The sequence below is a fragment of the Pteropus vampyrus genome, unplaced genomic scaffold (assembly GCF_000151845.1).
Source record: "Pteropus vampyrus isolate Shadow unplaced genomic scaffold, Pvam_2.0 Scaffold37, whole genome shotgun sequence".
In the NCBI taxonomy this organism is placed as follows: Eukaryota; Metazoa; Chordata; class Mammalia; order Chiroptera; family Pteropodidae; genus Pteropus; species Pteropus vampyrus.
The window spans coordinates 7,709,354-7,735,873 of NW_011888818.1; the positions used below are offsets into that span (position 1 = coordinate 7,709,354).

At 41.9% G+C, this 26,520-nt stretch overlaps 1 protein-coding gene across 3 annotated transcripts in view; it reads left to right on the forward strand.

The window, feature by feature from the left end:
• The window catches only part of SFXN5 (sideroflexin 5), a 110,651-nt gene that overhangs the window by 19,405 nt on the left and 64,726 nt on the right, over positions 1-26,520 (forward strand). For all 3 annotated transcript variants that reach the window (XM_023529492.1, XM_023529493.1, XM_011358160.2), the window contains exons 3-6: positions 2,981-3,058; positions 17,627-17,653; positions 18,176-18,230; positions 20,181-20,206. In XM_023529492.1, coding sequence (XP_023385260.1) covers positions 2,981-3,058; positions 17,627-17,653; positions 18,176-18,230; positions 20,181-20,206 — 186 coding nt within the window. The remainder of the gene's footprint in view (positions 1-2,980; positions 3,059-17,626; positions 17,654-18,175; positions 18,231-20,180; positions 20,207-26,520) is intronic.

A 26,520-nucleotide genomic window follows, 5' to 3' on the forward strand; every position in this document is an offset into this window, starting at 1 on the left:
CGGGGCCATTCACCATTCAGCAGTGGAAAGTGGAGCATTCATTGTCTGGTGGCGGATCCCAAGGCCGCAGGCTTGAGGCAGGGAGCTTGACGCATCACTAGGAAGCTTTGGGTCTGTTGAAGAGAAAGAACAAGGGTCTGACTAAACTCTATGTTCAAATACCAAACTGCTCACTTTCTATCTGTGTGATCTTAAGGAAGTTAAAACAACAATCAACATGAAAACAAACGTATTAAGTCTAGAAGGAAAATTATCCTCACTTTTATAGTGATTATCTCAGGAGTATGTTTACAGGTGACTTAAAATTATTATCTTTTGTGCTTTTCTGTTTTTCTGACATTTTCTTTAAACAGCATGGATTAATTGGGGGTGAGGGGGACCCTGAAAACACAAAGCTGTCTCCAGTTTGGGAACAAACAGATTCTGGGAAGGCACTCCGGAATTTTGGAACTGATGTGCACACGTTGGAAAGAGCAGGGACCACACTTTCCAGCAGTCCGGCTACTCCCAAGCAAGGAGTTTTCCTGCCCCCTAATGTTCTGGGTTAGACCAGTGCTGGCCACGCAGGCCTGACTGGTCAGGGTGGGCTGGCTGGCTTTTCTTGGCTGGTAGTCATTCCCACGGGTTCAGTACAGGAGGTGGCTGTTCATTTCCCATCCTATGAAACCACCCTCTCGGCCAGCTCAGCAAATGCTCTTTTTCACCCCACCGGGTGCCCTTCCTGGTGCGACATCCTCCCTGAGACAAGGGGCTTATGTTGAGGTCTCAGCAGTCCCGTTTCCAGCCAGCCTTGTTTCTCCTCTGTCAAAAAGGAGACCAGGGTGACTTCACCGGGTTTCTTCACCCATGCTGGGCATCCCTGATGTCTGGGTCTCTCATCTGACCTTGACATAGGCTGCCTTCACTGTCGTCTGTTTATTGCTAATTATTATATAACATAGGTAGGGTGAAATGTGCAAATCCTATTTATTGCTGAATGGATTTTGACACCTGTTTATACCCATGTAACCACCATTCCAATCAAGACCATGTCCAGGGTACATGTCCGTTATCCTGGAGGGTTCCCTCATGTCCTTTGCAATCAGTACCTGCCCCGCAACAGGTAATACTATACTTACCTCTACCACCACAGGCGAGTTTTGAGGTTTTGAACTTTATATACTCATTTGTATCCGACTTCTTTTACTTATCATTATGCAAATTAACCTTCTATTGCTGTGTAAGAAATCACCCCAAAATGTAGTGGCTTAAAACAACAGTCACTTCTTTTCCTCACTGAACTTCAGTTCAGGTAGGGTTTAGAGAGGGTGGGTTGTCTCTGTTCTATGCAGCTAGGGCAGCTCGACTGGGGGCTGGATGGTCCATTTCTAGATGGCTCACTTGCATGGCGGGCTAGTTGGTGCTGACTGTCAACTGGTGGCTCAATTGGAGTCCTGGGCCGGGTCCTCGGTTGCTGTCCATGTCTCCATTGGCTGCTTAGGCTTCTTTACAATATGATGGCTGAGTTCCAAGAGAGCAGCCATCCCAAGAGAACAAGGTGGAAGTGCAAGGCATTTTTATGACCTAAACTCAGAGGTCACATCGCCGCACATTGGCCAAACTATATTTGTTGAGGCTAGGCATGAAAGGCTAGGCAGGATCAAGGGGAGGGGACATAGACTCTATTTCTAGATGAGGATGGGAGAAGGTTCTAGAAGAGCATAAGGAATGGGAGATAGTGCGGTAGCTGTCTTTGGAAAGTACATTCTGCCACATTATATTAGTGAGATTTCATCACGTTGTAACTAACATGCATTTGTAGTTTGCTTTTTTAAACTGCTGTATAATATTTCATGGTTTGCGTATACTACACAATGAACTTTACTTATCCAGTCCACTATTGATATTTGAATTGTTTGAATAGTGCTGCTATGAGTATTCTCGTACAGATATTTTGGTGGACAAAGGTGGCCTTCTATCACTATTGCTGGATCTTTTGCATTTAAGATTTTTAAAATCGTACAATTCTATCCTCTTATTTTCTTTCTCCCCATCAGTTACTGTAGACATATGTATTTTAGTATGTAAATCTCTGCCAGTGTTTTTAAAATGTTGAAAAGAAAGTGTGCAAGTATTACAGAAATATGTTCTCATAAAAACTTTCAATACTATAATTAAGATTAAAGTTCCTTCTGACACCCTTTGCCAAGTTGGGCCCTTTCCTCCTACCCCAAGGTAACTCTTGTCACCAGTTTGGTGGGTCTCCTTCTAAAGCTCTTTAAAACATTATTCATTCATTCATTCATTCATTCATCCATTTATCTATCTATCTATCTATTTATTTATTTATTTATTAATTATGGCGACATTGGTTAATGAAATCTAGTAAGTTTCAGGTGTACAATTTAACAGTAAGGCATATATATTGCATTGTGTGTTCGCTTCCCATAGTTAGATTTCTTTCTGTCACCATTTGACTCCTTTTACCCCATCTGCCCCTCCTCTCCCCTCTCCCCTACCCTCTGGTAACCACTAGTCTATTGTCCATGTCCATGAGTCTCTGTTTGTTTGTCCTGTTTATTTGTTGTAAAGCTTTTTTGATACATTTACACACATACATATTCTCATAGAAAATGTTGTTTTCTATGTGTGTTGGTTTTATTTGTTTGGCACAACAAATGGCATCATATAACTCTGCAATTTGCTTTTTCACTCAAAAATATATCTTGGAGATATGACCATAGAATTGCATATAGATCTATTCCACTTTTTAAACTGCTGGATAATGTTTCATAATATTATTACACCACTGTCCTTTAGCCATTTCTTTGTGGAAGGACATTTAGGTTGCATTCTTTTTCACAGTTTTGTGTGTAACTGTTGGGCAGGCCTTCATACTATAATATCGTTGGTACTTAATTGATATTAATGTACTCTGTCAAGAAGGAGTTGCTGGAGCCTGGATCTGTGCCTCTCAATGTCTCTTTTCTTTCGCCTGCAGAGACGTCTCAGAGAGGCTGTGCAGCTGCTGGAGGACTACAAGCATGGAACCCTACGCCCGGGGGTCACCAATGAACAGGTAACTCTGCTGCAGGTGGGGGAAGAAGGAAGATGGCAAATTCATAACCCCTTTCGTGCAGCCAGAACCTTTTTTCTCCTTCAGTATCCACTTCTACTGCAGCTACAGACCCTGTGGACTTCTGCCTTTTGGTGGGGATACCCAGATCCTCCCCATACCCTGGGTCTGATGGGAAGCATGGAGGCTGGTGAGGCTACAGAGGCCCAAAGGCAGTAGTTTGCTGCAGCTGATGTGTGCATCTTCCCAATTCCATATTTGGTGACATCACAGTGATAGCTTGAAATCTGCCACAATGGGAGTATTTACACCATGGAAACTGGCAAATGCTACAAATTAGGGCTCTTCTCCCCCAAAGAATTGATTATTAAACATTTACCAGATCCACTACCCAAAAGTTCAGGTTGAGGGTGGGAAAGGCAGGGGAGGATGGTGAGGCTAGGACTCTTAATTTCTTTTCTTATATCATCTAGGAACCTGAACTAGAGCTAATTGAAATATTGACGGTTGTGTTTAGTTTGGGGAGAAATTAGGGGGAAGTAGTGTAGGGCGATTTTAATGATTATAGAGACCAATGGTTAATGCACCAAAAATCTTCCTTTTTGTTCATAAAATTTACTTTAAAAACTTATAAAAAGTTAACTGCATTTTTTTTCAAAGTAATAAGTGTGAATAGTTCCAAAAGTCAAATAGTACTAAAACACTTGTCAGGCAAAATAGTATGCTGCCCCATCATCTCTCCTCAATTCCTATTCCTATTCCCCAGGAGCAAATACTTTTAGCCGTTTCTTCAGTTAGAAATCTCTATTTCAAATGAATGCGCTCATATATATTGCTGTTTCTCAACTAATTCTTTTGTCTTCTCTATTATGGTAGTTGAGGATTCAGCTCTCTTCTTATCCACCCCCATAAATGCATTCCTCATCACCCAATGAAGATATAGTTTTGGGGTATATGAGTATTCAGGATTCACATTATAATTATATAAATAACAGTTACTGTAGAATCAAATTGGTTGAGTCATTATTATGTTTTCTGTTTTAATTTTATGTTCTAGCTGCAATTAATAATTGCCTCTTTTTTTCTCATTGGCACAGTTTTCTTTGTACCATCTCTAATTCTTACTACACCCTCTAGTGAGATTTCCAGTACCACCTTTTAGTCTGAAGACTCCTGTTCCTCAGTTCCGTTTCTTTTTTCCTAAAAATTTCCTTTCTGGGGCCCACCTCTCTACAGCTCCAGGCCTTCCTCTTGGTGTACACTTTTATTTTGGGGGAACACTTGCTCCAGTAGCTTCCTGAAAAAAGAGTAAATGGGAAGAAATTTTTGAGTACTTTTGCGTTTGAAAAATTGTAATTCTGCACTCAGCCTTAATTGACAGTTTGGCTGAGGAGAAAATTCTAGTATGACAATCATTTTTTTCCAGAATTTTGAAGACATTGCTCTGTTGTCTTCTGGCTTCCAGTGTAGCTGTTGAAAAATCCAATGCTATTTTATTCCTGAGTCTTTGCAAGTGACCTATTTCTTTTTCGGGGAATGTTTAGCATCTTCTCTTTATCTATAAAATTTATTTCTGAAAGTCCACAGTGCCATCTCTTTTAAAATTCATTATTTTTGGGTCCTGGTAACTCCTTTCAATCTGAATACTTGTCTCAGTTCTGACATTTTCTTATACTGTTTATTTGATCATTTGTTCTCATTACGAACTTCTATTAGTCAAATATTCAGCATCTTAGATTGACACTCAGATTTTCCTATCTTTATTTTTTTCTCCTCCATTCCATCACTTTGTCCTGTTTGGCTTTGCAGAAAATTTCCTTGAGTTTATTTTCAATATGTCAGATGTTCTTGAGTTTATTTTCAACATGTCTATTGAAATTTAATGTCAGCTAGTATAATTTTCATTTCTGAGAGCTCTTTGATTCTTTCCTTGATCCTTTTTGATAGAATCCTCTTCTTGTTTTGTGAATACAGTATCGTCTCATCTCTTCACATTCTGGAAGCCATGACAGGGAAGGAGGCTAGGGTCCCAAAATTCACTTTGCAGACTTTCAGTAATTCCCCCGCTTTTAGCCTCACCTCCTACCCCCTCCACTATGCTAGTGTTCCTAAGTCTGGAGTCACTTGGATTCAGTTTCTCCAGAAGATTAATAAACCTCCCACATCTGGTGAGGACACAGGTGAGGGCAGTAAGAGTCACCTTGTTGTGTAGGGGAAGGCCTAGGAGGTCTTACGGCTTTGAGGACAGACTCAATCAACCTGTGTCTAGCCCTATGATTAGCCCTTTTTTCATGTGGTACCTGGTCCCTCCAAGTCCTGAGCTTTCCTGGTATCCTGATGCTGATGGGCTGGCTGCTTAAGCATGCCCTCTTCAGGCACTTAGGGGATGGCTTCCTCCTCTCTGCTGGATCAGTTACTAAAATTCTGATTTTCCATCCAGAAACATGTTGCCATTTGTCTCCTGTGCAGCACTGCCCCTGCCTTCTAACACCTCTGGGCGCAGAGCCCATGCTGAGGCTCTGTGCTGCCAACCCTACATGCTGGGTGTTCCTAGAGCAGGCAGTTTAGCCGTCAACCCTCCCAGTCCACTTCATTTCAGTATGTATTTATGGAGCATCTACAGGCCAGGCTTAGTGCTAGGGCCTGAGAGAGAGAGCAGAGAAGAGGCTGGAGGAAGGTCTTGTCTCATGGACTTGCCTCATAGCCAGAATCTAGGCGATGACACTGAAAACACGTGAAGCCATGGGATAGCATAGGAAGGAGGAACCTGTCCAGACGAGGGGTGTCTGGAAGTGATTTCTCTCCGGAAGTTTGAGAGATGAGAAGGGGCTGGTGGCGCTGGGTAGGAGCAGTCCAAATGAGAAAGCACATTGTGAATCCAGAGAGAGCAAGCCCCCCAGAGGAGGTGATGGGGGAATGTGCTCCACTGCAGCCTGGCTACAAGAAGAGAGGGCAAATGTGCAAGAGGATGCAGCACCTTGGCTGGATGTCCTTGTACAGGGCCCTAGAGAGTAATGCGAGATGGTGCAGCGCCTGGCTAGGCCGGGTGCATCTTCAGGCATCTGCGCTGCCTGCTGGTCTGGGCAGCTGTCAGTAGGAAGGGCAGGCTGTGATCTCCTTGTTCCTAACACAGTGTTTCTCTCTGGCCATGAGGAGCCCGGAGGCATGACCTGACAGCCCCTCTCTAGGCTGAAGCAGTCCTCAGACTCTTGCAGTTCCTCTCAGACACATCAGGGCTGGATGAGCCTCTAAGCTATTCCTGACCCCATGTCTGCTCCCAGCCCCATGTCTGCTCCTCTCTGGCCCATCCTTGCTGAGGTTGACCTCTGGGACTCTTTCCAGCTTCCAGAGTTTGGAGAATGAGGCCACATTCTCCTCTTTGCTCCCTTCAGTTGCTTAAAATTACCCATCCTGTTTCCTGGGCCTCCTTTGTTTTCTGTCATGAGAGCCTCCATGTGTCTTCAGGGAGTCGGGAGGAGGGGAGGTGGGGCGGCCCCCTAGCACTAGCTGTGTTTCCCTTTCTAGCTAATGTTGATGAGGCCTGCACTGTCCATCTGGTAGCTGGGTAGCACAGAGTGCTAGGGTGAGCCTGCCCCCTAATAAGCAGATACTCCCTCTCCCTCCCTTCCCAGTCCTCCTGGCTCCCTGGAACATTGGGGATTGGGCTCAGTGGCAGCTCTTACACTGCTTCCCTTCCCCAGCCTCAGTCTGCTAAGCCACACCCGCCTCTGGCCTCCATAGACACTGGAACGGAGGGGATAGGTGATGACATTTCAGCTCATGGTTTGGGGAAGCCTCAGCACTCTAAAATTGAGGACAGTCCTTGTTCCTGGTCCAGGCTGGCCCTGCTCAAGGGTCATGCCTGTGCAATATAAAGAGGCCCAGAGTCTCGGTCTCAGTGTTGACAGCAGCCTCTTCTACTCCCAGGCTCTGTGCCTGCTCCGATATCCTTTTTCAGGTATGTGAGTCAGAAGCCTGTGCCTGTGTCCTGATGCCTGCAGGCCTGTCCTGATGTCATGGACAGCCCTGGGTAACCTACATGCCAGTTTGTTATGTAACCTGCCCTCCAGTTACAATATCTCACCAGTGGATATACACAAGTGGATTGACAGTTTGTTCATACCTGATGGCCTTGGTTTGGTCTTTTGTTAGTGGCTGACTGGGATCTCCTCCAGAGACTGTCAACATGTTAAAAGGTTGCTACACCAATGATAACATAAAAATAAGTATAATTTACTCTTTGAGCTTAACAGGTAGAAATTTGATATGCTTGGAACCCTAATAAGGGCTATCAGTTAAACAACAAAGTCATAGATGAGAGCAAAAATGAAAGCATAGGCAGCAAAGTTTCTGGGTGTTGACTCAGCTGTGTGCACTTCTTGTGTGCCAGAAGGGCTTGGCATGGATGGCGATGGGTGAGGTTAAATATGGAAGACCTTCCCCCCACATTAATGAGCCGCCACTCACTGCGTGCTTACCAAGTACCAGTCGCCATGCTAAGTACTAGCACTTTACATGTATTATTACCTCAATTAATCTTCACAGAAATCTTATTTGGTAGGTACCTATATTAACCCCATTTTACAGGCAAGAAAACTGAGGCTCAGAGAGGTTACATCACTTACCTAAGGTCACATAGCCAGTATGTGGTGGAACAGGGATGTAATTATGGGCCCGTTAGATCCAACATCTGTCTTTCTCCCACTATCCAAAGATGGCTTTGGAGGGGAAGGTGATACTCTGTGGAGCAGAATAATGTGCACAAACACAGGGCAGCGGAGCGAGTAGGCAGGTTGTGGGGTGTGCTAAGAGGATCTTGGCTTTCGTGAAGGTCTTACAGCCCCAGTTACACCTGTGTGGTTAATGCTGTCAATCCAGGCCATGTTAATGCTGTCAATCCAGGCCACGGGCACCTGCTGAGCACCCACTGTGTAAAAAGGTGCTGAAGTAGGTGGGCACCAAGGGGGAAGTGAGCACATGCCACAGTTCCTGCCCTCACGCTGCCAGCTCCCGGCACAAGTGAGGCCACTGCACATAAGTGGGTAGCCAGAGGACAGGCTGGTGGCTGAGCTGTGGGGAGCTAGTGCTAAGGTAGGTAGGGGTCATCAGTGAGAGAACCCTGAGAGCCAGGTAGTGAGGAAAGGCAACCTGGAAGGGGAGCGTGAGGGGGGCCCTGAAGGGTAAGTTGCATGGAGAATGGAGAGGGAGACCCCAGGCAGTGGGAGGGTGTTCCCAGTAAGTCACAGACAAAAGCCCGAAAGTGGCGGGGGGCAGGGAGAGGGAGAAGTAGGGAGAGAGGATGAGATATGAGAGAGAAAGTTGGGGAGGAAGTTGGGAAGTTACAGGCTAGATTATGAAAGTCTTCAAAACCCAGGTAGAGAAATACTGGCTGTGTTGTGTGGGGCAAGAGGAAGTTGCCGGAAGTTCTTGAACAAGGGAGTAGCGTGAAAGTGCGTTGTGGTAGAATCGTTCTGGTGGGGTGCCAGGTGGATTCGGGAGGGTAAGTGCTGTTAAGGAAACCAGCTTGGAAGCTACTGGATTGGTCAGGAGTGAGGTGAGCAGGTCTCTGGGAGCCATTGCAGGCTTTTGAGTGGTGGTTCTTATCCATTATTCCACATTCCCCAGAGGCTGGGAACCAGCCCACCTTTGTTAAATGCTTAACTCTGCACCCAGCAAGACATATCAACTGCTCAGAGGCCCCATGCAGGATGGACTTCTACCCACAAACTGCCAAGGAAAAGGACAACTGGGATATAAGAGATACTGCAGATCTGCTCCTCTGACAGAGAGGAAATGGGGTCAACTGTGTTTGGGCTTTGCCGAAAATAGCAGAGAAAATACTGAGTTAAAAATACTTACACCCCAGATCTTCTCTGGGTGTCAGCAAGTTTGTTAGAAGCTGGCTGAAGGGAAGGTCTGGCTGACCCCCACCCCCGTACCCTGACCCCTAGCCTCAGGTTTCTGGAATCCTGATTAGCATGCTGCCTCCCTGGGCAGGCCCAGATTGGCTCTTATTGTTAGCACAGAATAGGCAAGTGATCAGTACCAGTTGGAGTATTTGTATAAGGTGTTAGGTGTTGTACTGGGTGCTGTAGACACATCTCTGGGCTGGGACACTGCAATAGCCTCTTGGGTGACCTCCCCATTCTACCTGGGCCCCTCTGTTCATCCCCAGTACAACAGTCAGAGTGATTTGTGAAAATATACATCATTTATTTCTCTCCTCCAGGGTTTCTCAGCCTTGGCACAACTAGCATTTGGGGCTGATCTGTCCTCTACACTGTAGAATGCTTAGCAGCACCTCTGGTATCTACCCACTAGATGCCAGTAGCATCCCCTCCCAATTCATGACAACCAGACATTGCCAAATGTCACCTGGGTGTAAAATCACGCCCCTGTTAAGAACCACTGCTCTAGTAGAAACTCTGTAGTGTCCCCCCTTTCCACTCAGAGTAAAAGCCACAGTCCTTAGCACAACCTGCAAAGCCCCGCTTCCTCTCCGACCTTGCCTACCATTCTCCTTATTGAGTCCATTCACACTGGACTCCTTGCTGTACCTCAGATGTGCTGGGCAGACCACTTCTGCCTCAGGGCCTTTGAACTGGCAGTTCTGTCTCCTACCAAATATCTACATGGCTCATTCCCTCCTTCAAATATTTCCTCCAATGTCACCTCAATGAAAACTGCCTGAACCACCTTACTTACTGCTGTCAGGCCCTAAACGTCATCCTACTTGAGAATCTGTCAGAGAGAAAAATAAGAAAGCCAAGGGGAACAAAAGAAGTAGCCACTAGGGCCAGAAGCAGGACAAGAGAAGGAATCTTAGGGGGCCAGAGTGAATGGGGGGATCTAAGGACTGCAGATGCTTCATGGCGATGAGGCAAATGCCACCAGAGTCTCCCTCTTCCCTCTTCCACTCAGCTCCAGCCCCAGCCTTTCTGATCACCCCTTTCTTCCATGATAGAAGCTGTGGCCCTGGCCATGTCATCATGTTCCTGTGTCCGCTGCACATTCCCCATCCCTCACCTTTTCCTTTTGCGTGGACCCCAATACAATAAATTAAAAAAAAAAAAATCCATCCCCACTGCTCGCACACACCCTGTTCTACATCCTCATGCATCCTGATACCCATCCTTCTAACCTGTCAGAGAATTCACTTATTATTTTTATTGCTTATTGTCTATACCCACTAGCATTGTAAGCTCTAGGAAAGCAGAGATTTATGGTCTTTTTTGGTCACTGATATATTCTTAGTGTCTAGATCAGTGCCCAGCACGCAATAATATTTGTTGAACAAACATTGTTTAATCTTCGCAATTACCTTGAAAGTAAGTATTCATATTTTCATATTACAAATGAGGAAGTAGAGCCTCAAAAAGATTAATTGCCCCAAATCTTATGGCCAGCAAGTGGGAGGCCTCAGGGTTTGACTCCAGGGTCTGTTCTCTTAACAGAGAGAAGCTGCCTGTGTAGGCAACCTGTGACTGCTGTTGTGTGCTTTGCTGCAGAACTGGGGGAAGTTCCTTCTCTTTTCATGTATTTTTAGAATTGATGGGGTACCTTCACCCCACATGGACTTGCACATGTACATATTACCTGGGAGTAACCATGGCAACAAAATTAATGGTGAGGAATAATGGGATTGGCCCAAATGATAAATTAGGAAGATTTTTTTTGTTTGTTTTATGGAAGCATCCTTTGCCTTACAGAAGGATCCCCTTCAGGCTCTGTTTAATTACCTTCTGGAGGCTGTTTTAAATAGGCTCTGTCTTTGCTGCCTTCAGCGGTTTGGAGAAGCAGCTTGGAAGAAGGCAGAGGGGAAGGGGAATGAGCCAGACTGGGGGAGGTGCCTGGGCAGTTACTCTTCCATCTGGGGTCTGGGCACTGGAGGTATCCCTGCTCCACCCCTAGAAGGCAGTACTTCTCCTTCTGAAGCTTGTTTGGGGCCCACCCTTTGCCCCTTCTTTGGTCTCTATGCTGGCATTCTAATTGGTTCAGATGGCAGATCAGCTGAGACTGAGGCCATTTCTGAAATCGGCAAACTTCTGCATTGTCCAGCAACCTCTCACCCAGATTGCTTCCCCCACACACACTCTCTGTCCTCATCCTCCAAGCTGAAAAATCAAGCAAGGTCCAAAGTCTCAGATCCATCAGTTGCTGCAGCCATCAGTCCCAGGGATCAGGGCTCTATATTTTTACGTTCAGCCAGAGACACAGAGGGAAATGCGCTGAGCCCGAAAGAGATCAGGTCATGCCAAGGAATTGTAGCTTATTTATTTTTTAAATAATTTTTAAATTTTTCAATCACAGTTGACATACAATAGTATATTAGATTAGGCATTTATATAACTTACAAAGTAATCACCCCTAATAAATCTAGGACTCATCTGTCACCATACACAGTTATTACAATATTATTGACTATATTCTCTGTGCCATACTTTACATCCCCATGATTATTTTTTAACTACCAATTTGTAGTTCTTAGTCCCTTCTCCCTTTTCAATCATCCCCCCAACCCTTCTCCCATCTTACAACCATCAAAATATTCTCTGTATCTGTGAGCTTGTTTCTGTTTTGTTTGTTCACTTATTTTGTTTTTTAAATTCCACATGTAAGTGAAATCATATGCTATTTGTCTTCCTCTGTTTGACTTATTTCACTTAGCATAATATCCTCTGGGTCCATCTATAGTGTTGCAGATGGCAAAATTTCATTCTTTTTTATGGCTGAGTAATATTCCATTGTAGATATGTACCACTTCTTTATCTATTCATCTATTGATGGACACTTAGATTTCTTTCATATCTTGGCTGATGTAAATAATGCTGTGATGAATATATTTCTTTTTGAATTAGCATTCTGGGTTTCTTCAGATAAATACCCCGAATTGGAATTACTGGGTCCTTCTTTGTCTCTGGTTAAAGTCTATCTTGTCTGATATAAGTATTGCTACCCCAGCTTTTTTTTTCCATTTCCATTTTCATGAAATATCTTTTTCCATCTCTTTATTTTCAGTTTGTGCATGTCTTTACTCTGAAGTAAGTCTCTTGTAGGCAGCATATGTAAGGGTCCTGTTTTCTTACCCATTCGGCCACCCTATGTCTTTTGATTGGAGCATTTAATCTATTTACATTTAAAGTAGTTGTTGATAGGTATGTAGTTATTGCCATTTTATTAATTATATTTTTGATCATTTTCTTCTTCTTGAAGAAGTCCCTTTAACATTATTTATAATACTGGTTTGGTGGTGATGAACTCCTTTAGCCTTTTCTTGTATGGGAAAGGAACCGTAGATTAAAGTAGAGCTTCAGTGGGCTGACAAGAAGATACCGGGGGCTCCCCGTACTACATTCTCAGTGTGTATAGACCATTCGCCTCATCTCTTTTGGCCTCGCATCGAATGCTTTACATCTCAGCATGATCCTCACCTGTAACCAGTTTGCAGGACTGGCTTGTGAAACTTAGCAACCGGCTCTTGGCTTGTGGACAGTACATGCTGCCAACCCCGGCATCTGACTCCTGGGTCATCCAGCATCTGACTCCTGAGTCTAGCAGGTCCCAGGGAAAAGCCCAGACCTGAGAGTCAGACCCAAGTCCTTGTCCTGCTATCTCTAAAACCTGGGCCTAGCATTATCAGACAGGAAAGGACCCTGAAGAGACTTGTTTCTACCTTCTGCCCCTTCTCCTGACTGATTAATTTTAAAAATGGTGTAAGTCTAAGTTGTGTGGTGACTTGCACAGGAGGACCATGCAAGTTTGTGTCTGAGCCAACACCAAAATTGGTGACCTTGACTATTGTTGCTGCAGCCTGGAGATGGTGTGAGCCTGGACCAAATCAGGTCAGGACTAGGGATTTTAGTTTAAAATGGAGATGTCTCTCCCACCTCACCTCAAGACCTCTTGAGATGAGAGCATTGCCAGATGTTATGAGATCTTCAAATACTATCTTGGCTCTCATTCCTTCCTTCCTCCTCTGGAAAGGCTTCCCTGATGCCATAGGAGGCCATTTTCTCTAACCCCAAATGGCTTATCTTAGTTAAGGTTATACTCAATACTGTAACAAAAAGATCCCAGAATGCACCAGCTCACATAATATACAAGTTTATTTCTCTCCCATGTAACAGCTCAAGTTCTAGGTCTGCAGGTAGCTCTGCTCCATACGATCATTCAGGGACCTTCCATCATGTTTCTCCACCATCTCCTTGGGTTGTTCTCTACATGACCTAGGTATGGCTATAGCCATATCCTGGCTCTGGCTCACAGGAAAGGAACGGAAAGCATGGAGGGTGAGGCGCCAGCCAGGGAAAGATACATCTTATTTCCCCTCAGATGCCAACAAGGGACTCGATCACATGGAGAAGCCTAACTTCAAAGGAACCTCGGAAATGTAGTACAACAGGTCCGCCACCTGTCCCTCAAAGGAGGCTGGGAGTGTAGTGTAGCAGATCAGCCACTTGCCCACTACTGTTCTATTACTTTGGAAGGAGAACATAGATTTTGTCAAACAGTTAACAGTTTTTGCCATAGAGATAAAAAAAGAGGTTAGAAGTTGTACACCCTATATCTATTTTTCTGGGGTAACAATTATTTTTGAATAGGTAACATATGAACAATCTACAGAGTGCTAAAGATATAAAAAAGATAGAGAATAAAAGACAAGTTTCCCTTTCCCTGTCCCCCAGTTGCCCACAGCTTCTCTCTAGAGTAACTGTTAGTTTCTTCTGTATTCTGTCAGACATATTTGTGCAGTTATCCTTTTTCTTTAAATGCTAATGATATAATAATACTAATAATAATTCCAGGGAATTCACTGGCACATGGTTGTAACAGCAAAAGATGGGACAGTCACAGAAGGACAAATATTGTATGATTCCATTTACATGAAATATCTTGAGTGGTCAAAGTCAGACAGAAAGTAGAATGGTGGCTGCCAGGAGCTGGGGAAAGAGGACTGGGGAGTTAGTACTTACTGGGTACCGAGTTTCAATTGAGTAAGATGAAAAAGTTCTGGAGATGGTGGTGGTGATGGCTTCAATGTGAATGTACTTAATGCCACTGGACTGCCAATTAAAAATGGTTAAAATGGTAAATTTTATGTTATGTATATTTACCACAGTAAAAAAAAGATAAGACATAGCCTAAAGGACCACTAATAAGGTACAGTTTACAATACATTCATTCAAGGTTTCTACTAGGAAGAATAAGGCCACTGCCTGTATGCTGATGTGGAGAGATCTCCAAAATATATTAGATGCCTAAAGGGACGGAATGGTGTGCATCGGAGTGCCAGCATTTAGAGATGTCTACATGTGGTGGTTAAGAGTGGGGATTCTGGAACCAGAATGCTTGGGTTTAAATTCCAGTGCTGCTGCGGGAGGTGCTCAGCAAAATAGAAAAGCATAGCATTATCTATCATATGAGGCTTTACTGTTGCTCCTGATCTGTAGCACTAGCCTGCCTGGGCCACATGTGTGGTGGGGTCATTGTGGGGTGGGGAAAATGTCTGTGAGCTCTGGGTTCTTGGCCCTGCTGGCTGACACCCCTGCTGAAATTCTGCCTTTGCTGGTGAGCCAACATGTGCTGACTCTCCATTGCTGCTCCCTGGGTAGAGGCAGAGGAGGCAGTCTTTGAACCTAAGGGACACAGGTACTGTCCTGGATTACAAGTGCTGCTTGGCTGAACTTCGGCAGGAGGGGAGGAACAGGTACTGGTGAGGAGCATCAGTTACCAGACTGCAAGAAGGTTCTGGGCCCTCAGAATGATGTCAATCCTCCTCTTCTTCTTGTGCCTCAGGCCTGGCAATCACCCTGGCCAGACTGGACTTCAGTCTCCTCCAGGGGGCCCCTGAAGAGCAGGGAGCCTGAGTGCCCATGTCCATCCTACCACCAGGCCCCTGGGACCCTGGCTGAGTCACTTAGTCTCTCTGAGATGAGTTAGTTACCTTGTCTGAAAATAATCTACCCACCTCACAGGCATGCTGCAGGAATAAGACAATAGGGGTGAAGTTACTTTAAAAAATAATTACATTAGCATTAATACGTTGGCTAGGTGAAGGGTCATGGGAGGGAGGGAGCAATTGGGGGGATCATTTTATGATCTAGATAGATGTCTAACCAATGTATTATATACTTGAAACTAAATTTTAAAAAAAGATGAAAAAAGAAAAAAATAATAATTACATGCTTTAAAATATTGCTTATTTGAATGACTGTCTCTCTATTTTAGGCATTTATAGAGCATATTCTATGGGCCAAGTATTTTAGATATGCATATCTCATTTAAACCTCTGTATTAGTCAGGATAAGCTAAGTGCTTACAACCCCCAGATTTCAGGGACTTCTACAGTCAGGTGTATTTCTCACTCAGGTCAGAGTCCAGTGCAGCTCAAGGACTTGGCATGTGCCACTGTTTAGGGACCAAGTTCCTTCCACCTCACAGCTTTACTATCTCCTAGGGCCTCACTGTCCTCCACTAGATTCTCTGTGGAAGGCTTTGGGGCCAGGCCTGGAAGTAGCAACCATCATTTCCTCCCACAGTCCATTAGCCAGCACCTGGTCACATGAGCAGCTGGCCTGACTGTGGGGGATGCGGGGAAATGTAGGCTTAGCTGTATGCCCAAAGGGAAATGCAAGCTGCTGGGGAGCACCAAGTGTAGTCTCTGTCCCACCCTTTTAACAGCCCGTTTTACTGATGGAAAAACTGAGGCACAGAGGCATTGTAATTTGCCCGGGGCCACACCACCAACAAGCGATTTAAACATAGACCTGCCTGGTTCTAACACCTGCTTTTTGCACTGTCCTTCAGTGTCTTAGACCCATGTTTTCTGCCCAAGCTGTTCATCAGAACCATGGAGAATTTTTTAAAAGAATTATATGAAGAAATCTTAAGTTTTTTTTAAATGAAAATTTTAATTTTAGAATAACTTTAGATTTGCTGTGTGCACAGTGCTGTGGGAAATGCTAGGGAATAGTGTGGAAAGGCTAGCCTCTGTCTCTATAAGCTGAACTGGGAATCCACAGGGTGAGGGATTCATACTCCAGAAATAGGAGGTTCTGATTTGGGGTGGAGAGAGTGAGGTATCACGAGTCTGTGCACAGTCCTGGGGTCACACACACACACCTAAGACAGTGCTGGGATTTGGGGGATGCACTTCAGGAAGATACTTTCTGAGCAAAGAAGGGTCAGCCTTTTATCATTTTGTGTGTGTGTGTCTTTGCTATATGCTCACTTATCTCCAAATGATTCTGCATTTGGTTTTTCTTTCTTTAGTCCCTTCTGTTCCCCAATTATTATTATTTTTAAATCTACTGCTTCCAATCCTTCCTGGAATAGCAGACAATCAAATATGTTTGAAATGTATCTAAAATAAGAGTAATTAGGCTGTGAATTAAGGCTTGGGGGACTCTGCTGTGAGTAAAATGCATAAACTTTAATATATCAATTTTATAACTTCTATTTTTGCTACTCAGTAGCCTTCTGTAGCCTAATTTACATTCCAGACAATACATCGCCACTTAAATGAAGCATAACTGAACTTTTCTATTATAAAACTTTAAACATCAACTCCTAGCCACATCTTCCCTCTCACCTCCTATCCTTCTTGCGCCGTTAAAAATGCACTGGCTTCTGGTTTGCCCACAATGTAAATTTTTATTTACCAAGGTTTTTTTTTTTTAAATTTTAAAAGGCCTATTTTATCATATTTTAACATTTCTTAAATGGGATGAGTCTTTTTATTGATGCTGGTCTTGGCATTATGTCATCGTTTTTTTTCTTAGTGGCACATAACAGTGTGTCTTGAGATGAATGATGCTTTAGATTCAATGAAATACAGTACTTATATATCATTTGAAGGAATCGACAGACTGTTCTGTTTCTCCAGCCTGTCCCCCACACTGTGCTGGAAGAAGACAGTTTCACCACTCGTTTGAAAGCAACTTTCTCCTCCCTACAACCCACTTACAATAACAACTATAGGAATAATAATATCTACAACAGCAACCAGTGATAAAGCGCTTACTATGTGCCCAGCACTGCTCCAGGCACTTTTCACATACCTCAACAACTTTAGAGGCACAGCTATTATCCCCATTCTAAAAACGAGGAAATTGAGGCTCAGAGGCAGAAGGGAGAAAACCAGGAATCCAGGCAGTCGGTTTAGCTCTGAAAAAAATCATGTTATGCTGTCTCTAGTGATTCTAGTGATTCTAGTGATTCTGGGAGACAGTTGAAGGACCTTCATTTAAATCAGGGCTTCTTACTTGGCTGTACCTTAGAATCAGCTAGGAAGCTTTAGAAAAATGCTCGAAGAATTCTTCGAGTAATGTCACAGCAGCCAGAGTTGAGAACCTTTGGTTTAAATGATCTGCATTTAATGTCCTGGGGTGTCTCTGTTGACATACCCTCCAGAGTAGCTGCCAGACCTGGGGTAACCAGGACAGCCTGAGCCTCTTATGCCTTTTGGAGCTGGATCTCTAGGTTAGAAAATGTGACTTTGAGACCTTAAATTGATGTGTGCTTTATTTATTATTTTATTTTTTCATTTTTTTCTCTTTCCCTTCCTTCCAGCTCTGGAGTGCACAGAAAATCAAGCAGGTAATCCAATTTGGTCTTCCTTTCTTTCCCTCCTTCGTGTTCTCCTGGACCCTGCCCTGCCCTGTCCGGGGTGATCTTTGGCCGCTGTGTGCCCAGCCTCTCCTTTCCCCTTTGTCTCTGGCTGCCTCGCCCATTCCTTCTCCCTCAGCACCCAGAGCCTGAGTTTCTGAATACTAGAGCTCAGGACAGCTGCCCTTTCCCTGGGACCCCTGAACCCCTTCCCTATATCTCCTTGCATGCAATCCTTATAGCCAGGTGTGGGGGTTCAGAGAGGACCTGCAAGGTAGACACAGTCCCTCCCTCCCCTGCTTTCAGTTTGAGCATTAGTCAGAGGATAAGTGCTGTGTGGGGCCCATGTTTTGGTTGTCTTTTGCCTGAAAGGTAGGAAAAGACTGACTAGCCAGAGGCCAGATACAGCCACTGGTCATCTGAGTCGTCCTGGGAGAGCTCTCTTTTCTGCTTCTCTCTCTCCCCCCTCCCTCTCCTACTGTCACCCTGTGCTCTGTTCCCGGCTCTTGCCAGGCTATTCTACACCCGGACACCAATGAGAAGATCTTCATGCCATTTAGAATGTCAGGTAAGCCCCTGGGACCTTCTGCTTCTGCCCAACTTGAGCCAGTTACTATGGTCACAGCTCTTGGAACGTCCGGACGTGCTGGCCTGAGGAGAGGATGGAGCCTGTTATACACATGGCCACACTTGCATCTGCATGTTCACCTTGGCTCAACTGGGCAAACTCTGGCCAGGCCTCAGAATTACTTGTGGAGCTTTTAGACAATGATGTGTGTCTGCCTTTTCTGCCTGAGCCGCTAGGGTGGAGTGGAGGCCTCTGCAGGTCGCTCACTGCCTGTGCTCCCGCCCCCAGGTTACACACCATTCACTTAGTAGCTGCGTCAGGGGTTACAGTTGCTGTGGGCAAGCCCTGCCTTCTGGGAGTCACTCCTCTCCCACCTGTGCACTTTGTGCTTTCCTTCCAGGCCCTGCTCCCTGCTCGGCCCTTTCAGGCAGTTAATCCCCAGAGTAACTCCCTTGTCTTGGATCCTGCTATAATCTGCTCTTCAGATTATCTGCCTTTCATTTGCCCTAGTGAGCACATGGGGATGGCAAAGTCCCATTCTGTGGAGACCAGTTGGCAGAGGGGAGAGTGAGAGAGTGGGTGTGAGATCCCTGCTCCAAGGAAAACCCCACCCTGTGGTCACTAGTGGGACAGTTCTGTACATATGAGCTTACTGGCCTAGAAAGTACGTGTATACACACTGGCTGGGCTGGCATGGTTATCCTGAGGGACTATAGGCCTTGCCTAGAGTCATATAGCAGAGGTCAGATGCACACCTGTGCTGATGCCTCCTCCATGCTGTTTCTCAGTGCAATGGAGTGGACTACCCCCAAGTTACAAGGTAGGTAAGAGGACTCCTGGCTGCTACCTTGAGAAGTCCTCAGGCAGCTGGAGAAAGGGTTTCTACCAGTGAGTGTTCTCAGTCAGGTAGGTCAGCCAAGGTCCCCATCCCCTGATCTCATAGAGGTGAGAGAATAAATAACCACATGCCATCTTTGTGCAAACTGGGCAATTAGTGCCCAGCAACCCCCTTGCTTTGCCATGAGGAGCTCCAAGGCAGTGAAGGCTCCCAGCATCTTGTAGCCACGACTGTGGGTGCTCCCCAGACCCTGATAGGCCATAACAGCCTCTTGCCTTGAGCCTGGCTTCCCTTGTAATTCTCCAAACTTTGGACCTCTCTCCAGAGGATGAGGGTAGAAGAGTGATGGCTCACGGGCATGCACGATTACACACCCTCGGACGTGAACCTCAGATAAGCGTGGTTTGCAGTTGCCATATGTTAGAGGTTGGAGACAGGAGGCTGCCCATTGACAGTAGTGGGGATGGCAGAGGGAGACTCGCCATAGGGTGGGGGCCATGAGCAGTGAGGAAATGGTGCCCAGGACTGGGCTGCACTTCACGCCAGCTCTGTTCAGCTCCGCTCAGCTCTGCTGAGGATGTCTAGCCAGGGTACTAGAGATTTAAAAAGCTCTAGCACTTAGAGGTACACATCTCAGGTGGAGAGGGAATTTTCTTTCCAGTAATGGTCATGATGCTGGGGAGGTAAGACAAGCTGAGGGAAGAGGAGGACATTCGGGGCCTTTGAAGACATTGTAGTGTGTGTTGTGAGTGTGAGCAGGGGCATTGTGCCTCATGGAGGATATCATGAGAGGACCCCCAAATGTAGAGTGGTGGTGCCCCAGCAGTGGGCAGCCCTGCCTTCAGGAATGAGCCTCTGGGCTTTGGAGGGGAGTGAGAACTGTCTGGTTAAAGAGGAACAGGGAGGGAGGCTGGGGGCCCCAGGAGATCCCTCTGCCTTGAGGAGAGCTAAGCTGGGAGAAGGTCTGGAGGCTGGAGGTGCCACTTGCCCAACTGACCTGAGCCCCTTCATCGGAGCCACTGTCAAGACCAAGCCCAGAAGTCTCTTTCGGTATCTTACCTGAGAGGTGGGTGGGATTCTAAGACCTGACTCTTTGCTCTCTCCTCTCACAGGTTACATTCCTTTTGGGACGCCAATTGTAAGTATTACCTTCAAAGGATTTTCTTCTCTAAAAAAATTTTTTTCATGTATAGCTTTATATCATTGTTCATATGTATTTGACTGAGTCGTTGATTTAGGATAAATTCCTGGAGAGAAATTACTGGATAAAATAGTATATATTTCTTTTTAATTCTCTTGATGTGTATTGTCAAACTTCTTTTCATAGAGGGTGTGCCAATGTCACCCAACACAGAACCTCCAAGTGTCTTCTTCCCTGTACATTTTCCATCCCAACTATTGTCATTAAGACCAGTTGGTTTGGTTACAGGGAAGTTTTCCCCCAAATCTTGGGAAGTCAGAAAGTAAGAGTGATTTCTGAAAACTGAGATTTAAAATTAGTTCAGAAAGTTTTTTTTTTTGCTCAGTTTTGGAATCAGGGTTACGTTTATGCTTAAATTTTTTTGTACTGGAGTAAAACAAACGTACAGTGAGGTACATTCATCATAAATGTACAGCTTGATAGGTTTTTACAAAGTGAGCTCATCCAAGTAAATATCACTTAGATAAAGATTTAGAGCATCATCACATCTCAGAAGCCTCTCATGTACCCATCTCAGTCACCACTCCCACAGGGAACCACTTTTCTGACTTCTTTCACTATATTCTCATTTGCCTATAATTGAACTTTATATAAATGGAATCATCAGTATGTTCTTTTTTTTGGCCTTTTGGCTTCTTTCACTCAAAATTGTTTGTGAGACCTGTCCATATTGTTACATGTGCTACTAACTGGTTTTTTTTTTTTTTATTGCTGCATAGTATTCCATTGTTATAACTATACTAAAATTCCTTTATCCATCCTATTATTGGTGAACATTTGGGTTGTTTTCAGTTTGGAGTTCACAACAAATCGTGCTGCTTTGAATATGATTGTAGAAGTCTTCTAGACTGAGTATGTACATACACACATACACACACACATACACACACACACAGATATATATGTATATATTCTCGCTTCTCTTGAATTATACCTAGAAGGCTAAAGAGATAAGAACTAAATACAGTGTGTGATCCTAGAATCCTAGCGCAGGAGTATGTATAAAATAGTATTGCAATATCTTATAAAGTTAAACATACACTTAAAATGTGAGCCAGCAATCTAGATTTTAGGCATTTACTTTTAAGAGAATTGAATGCATACAATGATCTATATGTAAATGTTTATCGTAGCTTTTTAAAAATATTAGTTTACAACTGGAAACAGATAAGTATGACCAACAAACATTAAGACCACTGGGTGAAAAACTGGTTGGGAACAAGATATTTGCCTAGTCTCAAAGATTCTTATATATATTTCATATATATCATTCCTTCTATGTTTATTATTTGGCATCCTCCTATAAATAAGAGACTTTCCTTTTTCCTCTCCCTTTAATGTTTTTTAAAACTATCAGTATGGTCTTGTGTATTTTTTGTGTTCAGTGGATAATATTTACTTTTATTATTCATTTTTATATACAAATTGTGCCAAATTTGACCAATAGGAATGCTTTAAAGCAGTTTCTCTGTCCATTTGGGATGTCTTTCTTATTCTTTAAGTATTTCAATACTTTTCTGGCACAGTATGTGGATATTCTAGATTCATCTTGGAGTTTCTCTCCCCCAGTCCAAGAATCATCCATTTCTCCAAAGATCCGTGGTTCCTTTCAGAGTAGAAGGGTATTTAGAAACCAAAATCTGGAGTCTGGGTGTGCATATTGTTATGAGCACAGTGTCATTGTCGCTAGGCTATCTTAGCAGGGAAAGCTAGGAGATATAACTTTTTAAAACTCATGAGTTTATACTAATACCTCTAATTCCAATCCAGCAGCTCAGAGTTCTTCCCCTTCTTCCATTTCATATTTATATCTCCCTTCTCCCTGAATGAGAATCCAACAACAGCATATTTATTCACTTACTAAATCTTATACATATAAATAAAAGAGTTTCAGAATTGCTACATCAACACCACTCCCCACAAAATGCATTAAGTGAAGCCTACGATTTCTTTAAAGCTCTTCTTGTCCATTGAATATATCCTACTAAGAGTATACAAAGAACCATGCTCAAAAGTTGTTTGAATTGATTTTTTTTCTTCTGTGTGTTTATGTTATTTATTTGATATACAGTTAGGTTCATTTGTTTCTGTTGTCTTTCAATTTCAGTTGTTTCCACATTGTTATTAATTTATTTGGGGAAATATATAAAGTATCAACATAATTCACGTCAAAGCTATATAAAAAGACATAATGAAAGTTCTGTTCCCCTCTCTATCCCTTCTACAGTCTTCCTACTCATCTTCTGTAAATAAATAATTTTATTCTTCCTATTTCTTTTGTAAAAATAAACAAATGTAAATATAGTTCCCCTTCTTATATAAAAGGTAACATACTATAGGAAACTTTTGCACAATGTTTTTTCACTTAATGACATATCCTGGAAATCGTGGTATATCAGTTTATAGAGGTCTCCCTTATCACGGTATATCAGTTTATAGAGATCTTCCTTATTCTTTTTTTAATAGCTACATAGTAGTATACTATATAGAAGTCCCATAATTTATCCAGCTAATTTTCTAAGTATTTATCCAGCTAATTTATCCAGTATTTTGCCAATATGAATAATGCAAGAATGGATAATCTCGTGTATATGTTTTTTGATATTGTCGGAGATGTATTGTGACAATAAATTCCTAGCTTCTATGGAAGGACTAATAAAATAGACATTTCTGGCAACAGTGAGCAAGAAAAGAGTGAGAAGCGGCAAATAATATTAGGAATAAAAAGTACAATAACTATAGGTACAATAAAAGTTTAAAAGATCAGAATACATTGAACAGTCAGAGGTTGTTCTGAAAAAATAGACACATTTCTGGAAAAGTATAGCTTACCAAAAACTACCTAGCAAGATGAAATATAGAATTTGAATAGATTTATAAATAGTAAGAAATTAATTTAGTTGTTTAAAATATATGCACCAAAGAACCAACAAACAAACCAAAAATTACTACTAGGCTCCATGATCTTTGAGATGAGTACACTCAAAGGAGAAGCCAAACTCAATCTTTATAAAACCCCTGAAAGAGAATAAAAACGAGGAAATGTTTCCCAATTCATTTATGAAGTACTTCGAGACCAATACCAAAGAAGTAAGTATAAAAAAGAAAAATTATAGGTCAATGTCACTTGTGAAATTACATATAAATAGTCTAAATGAAATAATAGCAAGTTGAATACAGCAATGCGTTGAAATACATCATAATCAAGTAATTTTTACCAAGAATGTTAATGTTAGAGAATATATTAATATTGTTCATCACATTAACAAATTGAAAAAGAAACATGATAATCTCAGTAGATACAGAAAAATCATTTGATAAAATAAAATAACTCCATTTATAATGAATAAAAAAGAGATGAGATCTAGAAAGAAACTTAATTTGATAGAGTTATTATCCATCAAAAAAAAAATACCAACCTATAGCAAGCACTGTTCTTAAAGACAGAGCAGATAAAAGTAAATTCTTAGTGTCTGGAACAGGATAAGAATATCTGGTAATACTGCTTCTATGCAACATTTTCCTAGGAGACAAGCAAGTAAAACCTGAAAAAATAGCTAGTATTAGGTTGGAAGGGAAGAAACAAAATCAATTTATGAGAACAAGCAAACTGTTGGAACTACTATTTTAAAAGATTTCTGGATATAAGACAAGTATACAAAATAATTGTTGTATGCCTATAAACCTATAACAAACATCTAGAACATGGATTTTTTTTTTGAAAAAAGAAAGCATTTACAATAGCACTTAAAACTATAAGTTACTTGAAAATAAATTAAGGATGTGCAAGACTTTTATGGAAAAACTCATAAAACTTTATTGAAGGACATTGAGAGAGAGATAATAAATGGAGAGTTATATCATCTTGGATGGGGATACTCATTTTCATGAAGGTATCAATTTTCTTTGCTCTATCTATATTCAGTATAATTCCAATCAAAATGTTAGCAGGATTTTTCATGGAACGTGACTAGTTCATACTAAAAATTATATGAATAAGTTAAGGGCCAATGACAGTCAAGACAGTTTTCAAGAATAAGGTGGTGGGAGAAAATCATCCTACCAAATAGTATAGGACAGTTTGGTTTTGGTACAGAGATAAGCAAATAGATCAATGGAACAGAATAGAAAGCCTGGGAACATGCTTTCCATGCCCATATGGAAACTTGGTACTTGACAAGGGTGGCATTACAAATCGAAGTGGGGAAAAAGGATGGACCATCTAATAAATGGTGCTAATAGTAAAAAATTGGAAACCACTGAATTATCTACCAACAAGAAAATGGATAAATAAGTCGTGGTTTAGTCATACAATGGAGTACTTATCACAGGAAAGAAAATAATGAACAAGGGCCACGTTTATCAATATGAAGAACTCTCAAAAACAATGTTGAATGAAAAAAAACAGTAGAGTAATAATACGGTTTGTTGTCATTTTAAAAATGTTTTAAAATATGCAAAACAATATTATGTAAAGATTATGGATATATTTTTTCATATATTCATGAAAACATTCATGGAAACAATTACAACAGATCCATAATACTGCTTAACTTCTGAAGAGAGCGAGAAGGCAGTGGAATCTAGCAGCATAGGAAGGGCTTCATTTGTATTTGTCATGTTTCGCCTTTTAAAAAGACAAAATTTTTACAGAAATTTGATAAAATGATAAAATTTGCCAATATGCGGATGCTCATTGTATTATCCTCTAGACTTTTAGTATGCTTGAAATATTTCATTTTATACATGTATTAAAAAATATATTCGTATGTATAAAGAGTATTATTTATTATTCACATCTCTATGTAGTTTTTCTAAAACTATTACATTATTCTTAAGTAGGATGAGAAAGAATTATGTTTCCTACCATAATTGTGTATGTTTAATTTTCTTTCATTTCTTGTGGTCGTAGCTGTATTTATTTCAATGTAGGGGTGTTTGGTGTGTTCATGAGTTTTATGTGAATTTATGTGTATTTATTTTTGTAATCTCTCACACACAGTTACCAAATATCCCTGTTTCATTGAATACTGTTGTCTTAAATTCTCCTTCATCTCATATTATATTTCTATTTCTGTTTTGTTTATTTGCCTTGTAAACCATTGCCTATACCTTTATAAAAGTGACATGTAATTTCTCTGTCATTTTGCGTTACATGTCTCTTATGCACAAAATTTAGCTAAAATCTACTTTTTTTTACCCAGTGTGAGAAACTGTCTTTAGTTTTAATAATAAATGGAATCTATTTGTATTTATTCTGCCACTGGTTATTGTGACAACTTATCCCAGCTATCAATTGGTTTGTTTGTTGGTTTGTGTATCAGCTTTGTTATTATTTCCATTTCTTTTCCTGATTTGTACTAGAGTGATTATTTTTATTGGTACTTTTAGTTTCTTAAGTAGCTTGGTAGGGGAGCATCCTAATGCTCTCTAATTACCATCCATCTGTAATATTTTGCAGAGATGTTTCATTATATTTACCTTTCAAGATCAATAATTGAATAATAAATATGACCTCCCAACCCTACCTACATGGGAAGAGATAGTGAGCATACCATTTTACTCAACTCTCTACCAAGTCACTTATATACACCAGCCAAGATGTTAGAATTTCATAAGATTTTTGGATCCTTGCTTAACACCTATATTAAACTTCACAGTTATTCAGGCACTGTGTGTGTATGTGTACGTGTGTGTGTCCTATGTTTGGCTAGAGTCCTTCTTTGAATAATATTCAGAGTGTGTGGGCAATACACTTTCTGAGTTCTTGCATATCTGGAAATGCCTTTTTTCCCCCTCATACATGAACAATAGTTGGCCCGATTCTCTTTTCCTTTGTAGGTAAATGTCCCCCATCCCCTTGGTATTCTTTGGTATTTTTTTCTCTTTATCTTCAGAGTTCAGAAATATCCTCAGGATTAAAAAAATTTTTTCTCTGTATATTTTATAAAACTATACAAGTAATACATGAATATGTTCTCAGAATTCAAAAATACCAAGAATTTTTTAAAGACTATTTTAAAACTTATACAAGTAATACATGAATATGTTCTCTCAGCTCAGAATTCGAACAATACAAAAAAAGGAAAAGTTTCTCTGACAACCTTCAACCCCAAATCCACTCCCAGAGGTAACCTCTGTTAGAAGTTGGGTGTGAACTTTCAAACTTTTTTCTATATATTTGTGTGCATATGAATTATCATTTAAATTATTTTTTCATTAAACATATAACAGTATACACATTTATCTAC